Below are 10,781 nucleotides of genomic sequence, written 5' to 3'. Positions count from 1 at the left end.
CAGCTCTGCTTTAACCTCTCCTGGGAAGCCTGCCTGGGTGGTCCCAGGAAGAGTCCATGACTTCTTCTTCCCTCTCCTATATGACTTCTCAAGCGTTTGTTACTGTTTGTCAGCTTGCCTGCTTACACTGGTGTGGGGCGCGGTTACGGTGTTTTGGCCAGGTTCAAGCCTCGGACTAATGAAAGGACAGGGTCCTCTCATTGCCACGTGCAAGTCCCAGCTGGAGGGCAGGGCCCTTCCAGCACAATTATAGCCAACGGCTGTGGTTGTAAGCTTGAACCTATGGTCCGAACACGTGGCCCCACGTGCCTTGTGCTAGAGTTCAGGTGCATGTAGTTGAGTGAGGTTGAAACTCATGAGAATGCTGTAAACAACTTGATCAAGCCCCTACTTTGCCTCGTGCCATCTGCTATAAAATAAAGACACGGCTTGTGGGCGCTGGCACTGTCTCCTCATCAGGGAGCAGCGTCCCACCGAGACCCAGCTTTCATTCTCTTGTCTGTCTTCATTCTCTTGTCTGTCTTTTCTCAATCCTTTCACACCCCCGCCCCGCCCCCCTCAGGATCACCTTTGGCCGTAACACACTGGAAGTTTCTTGTATCTGACACATAGTTGTGTCCCCAGCAGGGTCAGCACAGGTGCTTGGAGCAGCCATGTAGGATTTGTTGGTTGGTTGGTTGAATGAATGAATGAATGAAGAATGGATCCATCCTTGAACCCTCACTTCTTGGCCAGCCTCAGAACTGTTATTTTCCAGGGCAAGCCCATTTTATAGCAAAAGAGGAAGCAGAAAGGACTGCTCTGGAATGGAGAAAGCAAATCAATAAAAATGTAAATCTGGTTGAAGAAAGCTGTCCCAGGTTGGCTGTGGAGAGAGATAAGACTGGGATGGTGAGCCCTGGTTGACAGTAAAAGAAATTAGGGGACAAGCAGAGCTGCAGCCAGGCCAGGGCAACGGGAGTGTCTCCCTTCAGTGGTACCTCCTCCCTCTGTCTTTGCCACTTTCCCTGCCCCCATGCTCTTTGCACTCCATCAGTTCTCTCAGGGATCCTGGACGGAGAAGGAAACTTAGAAATGTTGATCAGCAAATGCACTCATTATTTGGTCTTCACAACTTTTGGGAAACAGGAGATAGGAATGATCAACCTCACTTTCCAGGTGAAGAAACAGGTGTAGAGAAGTTAAATCGCTTGTTCAGGGCCACACCATGAATAAGTGGCAGAGTCAAGATTCGAGTTTAAATCTGACTCTAAAACGCTATTCTTTTCCCTCCATTGCACTGAGGTCTTGATCCAGGCTTCAAAGGGTCCCCAGCCTCTGAAATCAGATGCACAATTGTGTTTATGTGCATTTTTTTTATGGAGAGTTTATATCTTGTATCGTCCAAGGTGATTGTCACTCATTCCCTTGCCTATACCATGTTCCCTCCCTGGAGGAGGCCTTTGAGCTGAGTACAGAAGAATGGGATACAGTGGAGTGGGGTGAAGAAGGCCAGCTGGGTAGAGAAGAACACATGTAGGGGTAGATTCGGAAGAAAGAATTCAATAGGTCTAAAGAATGCTGAGGGTGCTGAGGGTTCTTACTCCTCATTTATTTGTGCTCCAATCATGGCTCCTGGCTCCCAACTTCTAAAGAGCATCTGACCACCTTACAGCTTCCCAGCATGGGTCCACAGGCCAAAGGAACTCCAGGCCAGGCATCAGGATATCCACTCTGCTTCAGTCCTGTCCTCTGTTGGACTTTATCACCTGTAGAATCTTGCAAGATTTCACACCTTCTCCTGAGCACACAGGTCAATTGCTGGTGGTTCCTCATGGACCAGCGGCTAATATTAGGGAAGAGGGCTGCACCCTGGGCCCCTCCATCTCTGGGAACCCCTTCAGCCCTTACCTGCTCCACTCCTGGCTCTCAGCCCACATCTCTCTTGCGATGACTCCTGAAGTCTCCTGGCCCTGACCAGCCTGAGAGGTTTTAAGCACAAGGACCTCATCTTCTTCAAATCTCTGCTGAATGTAGATTCGGCATCAAGACCCAGCTTGATGGGGCCTCTGCATGTGTTCACATTGTCATGTTCTTGGGAAATTTGCAAAGGTAAGATACTTTAACCACAATCGGTTAAGATGGCTAAGTCTTCTCACGCCAACTTCCCTTGTGTTCCAACTTCCCTTTATATGAGGTGGTTGGAGAGGCCATGGGCATTTCTGGGTCTGGCTAAGGGGGAGTTGAGTTGGGAATCAATTTAATTTGGGTCCATTGAGATATATTTATGTGGTTCTCAGTCATCGCTGCATTCAGGTAAATCATTGCCAGCCACCGCTCTGTACAGAATGGCTTCTAGGAATCTTCCTACACACTGTCCAACTCACTCAGAATTGTGACATCAAGATGTCATATCCAGAGGGCATCTCATGACAGGAATGTATTCCAGGCCACCTGGCCCTGGAAGCATATGGGCAATGGAGAAGAAACAGGTTGGAAATGTACAGAAACAGAAGCTAATCTGTGGGAAATCCTTCCACTTGTTAGTTGGGGGGGGGGGGGGGGGGGGGGGAGGGGAATGTATTTTAGAGGTTTGCACGGCAGTTAGTAAAAAATACCGTGCTGTTTTTCTGAATTGTGTGACATAGTTGTTTTGACTTCTTTTCTAAGTAAATACTCATTTTATTACTCTTTTTCTCATTTTTGTATTCTTTTTCTTAGAGGGCTCCCCAAATTGTATAAGCTTCAGTTCCCACAAAGTCTGGATCTAACCCCAGTGCCACCATTTATTTTCTGGGTGACCTTGGGCAAGTTACGTAACCTTTCTGAACCATTTCCTCTTGGGTGAACGTAAATGATGATTTGGACAGGTGAGGACTCCGAAAGCCTCACGCCCTTATTCCATTTCTGTAACCATTACTAGAGGAAGTAACCCAGCCGGATGAAAATTAGACCAGAATATACAGATAGGGGGAGGTGTAATACACAAGAAATAATGGTGAGCAGTGAATCCAGTCAAACTCACATCTAAGTAATTGGAAATAACGCAGTTGTTGCAAATTCTAATGCAGTTTGTAAGAAAGGATTTTTGTAATAAGAGAGACGATATGCAAAAAAAAATTTAATAACAAGCTGCATCTACAATTCCAGCAAAACCTGGGAAATGGGGGAAGGAGAAGGAATATAAACACATGAACAGTCTCTTCCTGTTGGGAACTTTGAAATTCTTGTCACTGATAAACACAGGCTCAGATATTTGTTAAACATTTAAAGGTATCAACAAATAGTAGGATAAAATGGGAAACTTCTGTACTTCCCTCTTCTTTCACATGAGATAGCCTCAAAGCCTGGAGCTGCTCAGAGGACCACAGCCAGGTGTCCCCTGTCCCTCAGCTCTCCCCGGCCCACCCCACATGGCTGGATACAGCGTGTGGGAAGCTGCTGCTGATGGCTCCCCGTCTCCTGCCTCTGGAGCAGCAGGTCCCAGCCCGGTCAGATAGGTGAGGCAACAGAACAGGCTGGGAACAGATCAGGAAACTCTCCTCCCAGGGAGATAAGCAGGCCTGGCTGTAGCATCAGTCAAGGCCTGACGTACACAGGCCCGGTTCGTTTAGACCCGAGCATTCCACAGACCGACTCATTACACAGAGCTGGGCATTACTGCTCCCACCATTACATTACTCATTACACAGAGCTGAACATTACTGCTCCCAGGCATTACAGGCCTGGGCAGTACAAAGAGCAGGTCCTTATACCAACCGCGCATCACAGAGAACCAGTTTACCCCCCAAACTTAGGTGCCATAGAAACAGACATTATCTACAGAGCCCCAGGTGACACAGATTCAAGCGCGTAGGAGGAAATGGTGAAATTAGGATTCTAGTTACAAAAGCCACAGTGACTTTGGTGGGGGGCCCTGGTCAAATGTGTAAAATCTTGGCAATGCATAGGGTACCAGTGAGTGTGTGGTGGGTGTGTTTTGTCTTTGAAATTGGAAAATACCCAAGTGAGGGGCCCAGGTCTCCCTCTCCACCGGAGCCCCTCACCCAGACTGGGGCTCCCTGAGGGCAAGGTCTGAGACTTCCTGAGTCCAGAGAGTGAGCCTACCTAAGAAATTCAGACCCTTTAGGGCCCTGACTCAAGATTTCCTAAAGGCCCTGCCCAGCCTGGATGCTCACCTCCTGCCCCAGTGGATCTCTCCTCAGAGCTCAGGGCTCTGCCTCCAGGGGGCACCAAATGGACACTTCTTGACAGAGGCGATCCTGGCCCACCCCAGGCTGAGGAGGAGACCTGAGTCCATCCTGACAGCACAGATGGCCACAGGCTCCTGACAACCAATCTCAGGCCAAGAGCCTGGAGGAGGCCTTGCCGTGGCTGCCACTCTTGGCCAGGGGAGGGCCTGGGACAGCTCACACTCTGGATTCTTCAGGCTTCTTCTCTGGTCCTGACATTAACGGCTGCTGCTGTAGGCCGGGGCATGTCACCACCTTGGTCCCCTCCTCTTTGCCCTGCTGCCTTAGGATAGCCATGATCAAGGCGAAGCAGGCCAGGGAGCCCGTCTTGAAGAAGAACTGGAGGCCAATGAACCTGGGAAAGAGCAAGAGACCCTTGGACTCAGGACCTCCCCGTCCAGGGCTTCGGTGTCCTTGGGCTGGGGGCAGAATGGGGTCAGCAGTCACCACCCATTGTGCAGTTGAAGACATTGAGGCCCTGCGGGGAGGAGAGGCCTCCAGCCCCAGTGGACTAGGTGTCACCATAGCCTGGGAGAGGGGGATACACTATGCAGGAGGAGCCCTGGGTGGGGAGCAGAAGCCTAGGCACCCACCCTGACTGCCTTGTGGCCTTGGCCAGTGTGCCTCTGCCTGGGTCTAAGGGCTCAGAGGCCCTGCCTGACAATTGCAACTCTGGATTGCCCCCCAACCCCCGCCTACCCCACCAAAAGAAAAAGAGGGTTCCTTCTCCCCGTTTGTCTAACTGGGCGATTTCCAACTGGTGTGCTGCAAGAATTTTTAAAACATGCAATACCTGACTATTTAGTGAGGGGCACTGACTTCTTTTCCCTTAGATTGTCAAATGAAAAAATGACAACAACCAACACAATAATAACTGTCTGGTGTTAACGAATCCAAATTATACCTTTTAAAAAAAATCAGATCATCAAAAATATAATATATTTTAGTAATTAGTTAATGTGTGCCATGAGATGAAAAAGGGTGAAAATCCCTGGTAGAACTCACCAAGTCTCTCATTTGACATTTTTAAAAAAATATATCTTATTGATTTTCTACAGAGAGGAAGGGAGAGGGATAGAGAGCTAGAAACATCGATGAGAGAGAAACATCGATCAGCTGCCTCCTGCACACCTCCCATTGGGGATGTGCCGACAACCAAGGTACATGCCCTTGACCTGAATCGAACCTGGGACTCTTCAGTCCACAGGCCGACGCTCTATCCACTGAGCCAAACTGGTTAGGGCTCCCATTTGACTTTTTCTCCCCTAGGAAGTCCCTGCACAGTCCCAGCCCACAGGAACCATGCCCTCCTCAGACCTGGAAGTGACCAGCTCCGTGCTCCCAACCCTGCTAGCTAGTCCCCTCCTCCTCCTTCCATCTCCCAACACATCTCAGGGCCAGCAGCCTCTCTGCCTTCAGCTTCCTCTGGGCTTCCCATTGTACAGGTAGAAAGACTGAGCCTCCAAAAGGCAGGTCTCACAATGAGGAAGAAAGAGCTGGGCCCAGATTGCGGGCCTCCAGTGTTATATGAGAAGGCCTTCTTCCTACCCCACCCCAATTTCCTGTCTCTCTCACAACTGGGCTGCTCCCTGGTTCCCCCACACTCAGCCATGACGATGCATGTTCCTGCACGGACTGCCATCAGATGGCTTGGTTCAAGGCCCAGCTTTGCCAGTTATCAGCTGTGTCTTCGGGCCACTTTAACACTCACTTTTCCATAAAGGGGGAGACAGTATCTAGATCACAGGACTGGATATAGCAACTGTCACCAGCAGAACTTTTCCTCCCTGCTGGTGTCCCGCCTGGCACCCCACCCCCTCCAGTACTTTCAGCACCCTTCCCACAATCCCCTGGCAGCCCCCACCCCAGATCTCACCGAGTTCGGAGCAGGTCATGGTCATAGTAGCGGCAGACGGCCCGACGCCCACAGCTCCAGTCCCAGTGCACACAGGTGGTGTCGATGGCACTGCCGTGGATCACAGGACTGGGCATCCAGGCTGCAGGAGGAGGTGCTCAGGGGACAACGGACCTGGCATTCCTGTACCCCCCACCCCCTATTCCCTGGTATACACAACCCCTCAGGGGCTCTGAGCCACTGGAGGCCTCTGGGCCCATCTGTCCTTGGCCCTCAAGCCCACCCCTCACCCTGATATCAGATGCTACCTCCCTGCTGGGCTGTCTAGCTGCTGATACACTCACCTGCAGGTCCCTGGGTTGGATCTGCTTCCCCATGGGCCAGTGAACCCCAAGGCCAGGAACTGGGTCTCACTCATCCCTGTGCCCCCAGCCCCCATACACAGTGAGTGTCTGGACCAGAGGTTCTTTACCTAAAACTCTCAGGAGCATGAACTGGATTCCCACAGCCAGAGTCTTGTCTTCTTTCTTCACTCCCCTGACAAGAAGGGAAATGGGTGACATGAGGATCGAGAGGGGTCCAGCCCTCCAGGGGCTCTCACATTCCTTCTCTTCCGCCACCCAATGCCAGCCTTCCCCCGTCTCAAGGCCCTTAGGTGGGATGGGGCGGGGACCTCAGGCTCTACACTCCATTTGTGACCGACCTGCAGAGCCTGATCCCCGTGTACCAGGCATAGCCACTGACCGTCAGGGTCCTATGCTGACCTCCCTATGTTCCTGGTCACAGATACCTCCCATCCCTATCCCCTGGCTCCACCAAATTCTCCCCTTCCTCATACACTGGACAAAACCTGGAGCTGGGCAGCCAGACATGCCTTCTAACTCCCTCAACCACGGTAAGGCTATGGCCCAGACGCCCTGAGAAGCTCCTCTCCTAAGTGGTACCAGCAACTGGCAATTATGAAGGATTCATTCTCTATTGCAACCCCCTCCTCACCCCCATGAGGTAGGTGTATCCTTAGCCCCATTTTACAGATAAGGAGACTGACAGCTTCTTGGACAGGCTAAGTGACTTGGTAGAGATCCCACGGCTGATGGTTTCAGGAGTTAGAATTTGTGCAGCACGTTGCCTGCCTTAACTCCTCATAGGCAGGCTGCCTGCTGGGGCATCCGATTCCTCTGCTTTCTCTCTTGTGGCCAGACTTTTATGGATCTACACGCCTTCTAATATTTGTAAGGGGGTCCATCCCCATTCTAATTTTCTAGAAAACAAACAGGGAATAAAATAATCCCAGCATAATGGAAATTGGAATTATCCTTCTATGAGGTCCCCTATTGCAGCCCCACCCTGGGAGCTGCTGACTTTGGCCTCAGGAGACAATTTGTCGGTCCCCCAGGCACCCTCAGGACAATAGCCAGGAAGATCTTTGATCTTGGGCTGGTTCCACAGTGGGGCCTTAGGTGCTTGTTGTTCAGAATCATGGACCGCACTGATAGCGTCTGGTTTTCTGCATGCACTCCTGTGGCCTGCCCCTGACAGATAGGGTCGGGGTGAGGAGTCAGATAACACTCCTCCACTTCCTCCCCCTGTGACTGGGAGGCAAAAGCAGGGCCTTGGATGTGGCCTCCCTCCCCTGGGGCAGGTAGGGGCTTGGGCTTGCTACCCAACACTTGTCACATGACCTGTGGGTTAGCTTCTGAATTGCTCTGAGCCTCAGTTTTCTTATCTGTAAGATGGGAGAAAACTTCATCTCAGCAGGTTGCTATGAGGATGAAGACAGGATAGTGGGAGCCTGCTGTGTTGTGGCAGCCCACCCCTCCTTCTTCAGACTCCTCCCTTGGGATTCCTGTCCTGCCTGTGGGTAAGGACCTCTTGGTGTCCACCGGCTCTGACCCATCCCTGCTCTCACCTTAGGATGAGCATGAAGGAGGGAGTGTGGGTGACACTAGCCATGGCTGCACCCAGGCTGATCAGGAGCATGAAGGGCAGCACCAGGTGGCTGCAGGCTGAGTCACAGGAGCCCGCAGACACAGGGCCGCCCCCCGCCACGCAGCTGCAGTTGGTGTAGAAAACCTGTGGGGAAGAAGAGGAAGGGCCTTCAGGGGCCAGCAGCTGGCCAAGGGCCTGTGGCTCAGAAGGCTTGACAGACCCAAACCAGCTGGGACAGAGCGGATGAGAGGCTGAGTCAGACGGCAGGTCCCTGGGCTCAGGCTGGCTGTCTGCACACAGATGGGCTGAGCCTGCATGAGGCTGTGGGGACAAAGGGGAGTGGAAAGGAGGAAAGGGAGGGGAGCCAAGAAGAACATCACCCTCAACACACCACACACACACACACACACACACATACACCATACACACACACATTCACATATTCACATTCACACACACACACACACACACACAACACACACACATTCACATTCACACACACACACACCATACACACACACATTCACATATTCACATTCACACACACATACACACACACACACAACACACATACACATTCACATTCACACACACCATATGCACACAGACACACACATACCCATTTACACATACCATACACACATACACATACCATATAGGGCAAAAGTTGGTTTACAGTTGTTCATATGGAAAATAACACAATAATTAGTAAATAATAATATAAGAATAAACTGTTTCATGTACTCACAACTGTAAACCTACTTATGCCTTACCCTGTACACACACACACACACACACACACACACACACACACACCCTCACATATACCCACACACACCCCACACACAAACTCATTCCTTTACCTGGTGATGTCACAATATTCCAAACTCCTGACCATATGTGCAAGGAATCAAAGCAGCGAAGAGTTTTAGGGAAGGAACTCCAATTTTCAGCTCAGTGCCCTCCTCCCCCCCCCCATGTTACCCAGGTCTTCCAGAACTCGGGCCCTACAGGGGACTCTCAGAGAGACTGAAGCAGGGTGGAGAGATGCAGCCAGCTCTGCAGGAGGAAGGCTTGACCAAAGAGAGGGGCTGGACTTGGGTCTTGAGGAATGAATAAAAGTTTGCCAAGAGGAAAACTGGGATGAGTAGGGGAGGGTCAAATGTGAACTCACAGGGGCATGAAAGACCCCAGCCAATCTTCCCTTCTGCCCGGAGCAGAGAGCGCAGAGGGCAGAGGGGTGGTGCTCAAAGGGCGGCTGTGGTGGCTTCGTGAGAGAGGAACCCGGACTGCTGTTTCCAGAGACACGGTGGACCAGGGCCCTGCCAATCATCCTGCTGACAACAACTTAAAATACTGGATACGGTATTGAACGTATGGTCCCGAATGCACCCACAAGCTGGCAGAATGTGAACAGTACCGAGGGAGGCCAGATGCTGAAAGATGCGCAGAGTCCTGAAACAGGCTTCTATGCAATGGAGTGCAGCTTTCTGAGGTTTGGGGGCTACAGGGCCAGAGCAGGAGTCCCAGCCCTCCCTCCTGCCAGGGTGAAAAGTCTGATAGGAGACCCCCCAAGAAACTGGGACTCCTCTAAATGCTGAAGTAGGAGTAAACGCTGACGCCTTTCCAAACTCCATGGAGCCGTCCCAGGCTAGCAAAGGGTGTTTGATTGCAGCCCACACTCCTACCCTCTAGTGGCCTGGAAAACCTCCAGCCAAGGATTCTTTCAGAAGTGGTCTAGACTGGCAGTGCCCTCAGGTGCCCGACAAACGCAAAACCAAGCCAGGAAGCCAGGCTTTTCTTTTGTTCCCCACGTACAGTATCAGAGTTTCCTGACCAGTGTGCCCCAGAGAGCCTCGGGCTGCAGCTGGGACACAGCTGTGCAGGGACTGGCCCAGTGTGGCCTGGCTGGCCGAGGGCAGCTGGAACCCCATGGGCCTCTCACCATCAGCCCGGGAAGCTCAGACACTTCCCAGTGTGAAAAGGCTTGGGAAGCCCTGAGCTGGATGCCGGGAGCCTTGGGAAGACTTTAAGCACGGGAGAGAAAAGACCCGACGGCTCAAAAGCTGCTCTGGCAACTGCACGGGGAAGGCCATGGAGAGCTGGGTATTGATCTGAGAGAGGGGACACCTAGGATTCAGGCATGGGGAAGTGGGTACACTTCCTACTGCTCTGCAGAGCTCCTGTGCATGGCCAGGCTGGGCCCTGTGTGTGTGACCTCCTGAGCACACGCCATTGGACCTTCACCTACAGGCTGAACAACTCACTGGGCTGTAGGTACACTGGAGGGACAGGAAAGTGGAGAAATGAGCCAGGGCAAGGTTGCTGGAGAGAAATAGCCTGCCCTGCTCCTTTTCTGGGAGGCTAGGGTGGACACAGAAGCAAGGGGCCTTTCTCTTGGGGATTTTCCCAGCCCTTCATTCACATTCATCCAATTCTATGGGAGAAAGTTCTGCCCTAGCCGGTTTGGCGCAGTGGATAGAGTGTCAGCCTGTGGACTGAAGGGTCCCAGGTTCGATTCTGGTCAAAGGCACAAGCTCATGTTGCAGGCTTGATCCTCAGTAGGGGGCATGCAGGAGGCAATCAATCAATGATTCTCTCTCATCATTGATATTTCTATCTTTCTCTTCCTCTCTGAAATCTATAAAGATATATATTTTTAAAAAGTTCTTCTATCTCTCCATCTACCTCTGATGCAGCCTGAGCCCTAGATCCCGCCATCCAGCCACCTCACCCCATCTTTCCCACTCACTTCTTCATAGCTCGTTACTGAGCACAGCTGTGCT

At 51.6% G+C, this 10,781-nt stretch overlaps 1 protein-coding gene across 1 annotated transcript in view; it reads right to left on the bottom strand.

Annotated features, from left to right (window-relative positions):
- Positions 1–3,087: 3,087 nt before the first annotated feature.
- Positions 3,088–10,781, bottom strand: part of SLCO2B1 (solute carrier organic anion transporter family member 2B1) — a 56,864-nt gene continuing 49,170 nt past the window's right edge. The window contains exons 11-14 of the mRNA XM_070425628.1: positions 7,976–8,139; positions 6,539–6,603; positions 6,088–6,208; positions 3,088–4,566 (exon numbers count right to left, since the gene is read on the bottom strand). Coding sequence (XP_070281729.1) covers positions 4,389–4,566; positions 6,088–6,208; positions 6,539–6,603; positions 7,976–8,139 — 528 coding nt within the window. The 3' untranslated portion in view covers positions 3,088–4,388. The remainder of the gene's footprint in view (positions 4,567–6,087; positions 6,209–6,538; positions 6,604–7,975; positions 8,140–10,781) is intronic.

The sequence above is a fragment of the Myotis yumanensis genome, unplaced genomic scaffold, assembly GCF_028538775.1.
Source record: "Myotis yumanensis isolate MYYU_CA2020_CCGP unplaced genomic scaffold, mMyoYum1.0.hap1 SCAF_10, whole genome shotgun sequence".
Lineage (NCBI taxonomy): Eukaryota > Metazoa > Chordata > Mammalia > Chiroptera > Vespertilionidae > Myotis > Myotis yumanensis.
This window is presented reverse-complemented; position numbering and strand designations above follow the sequence as displayed.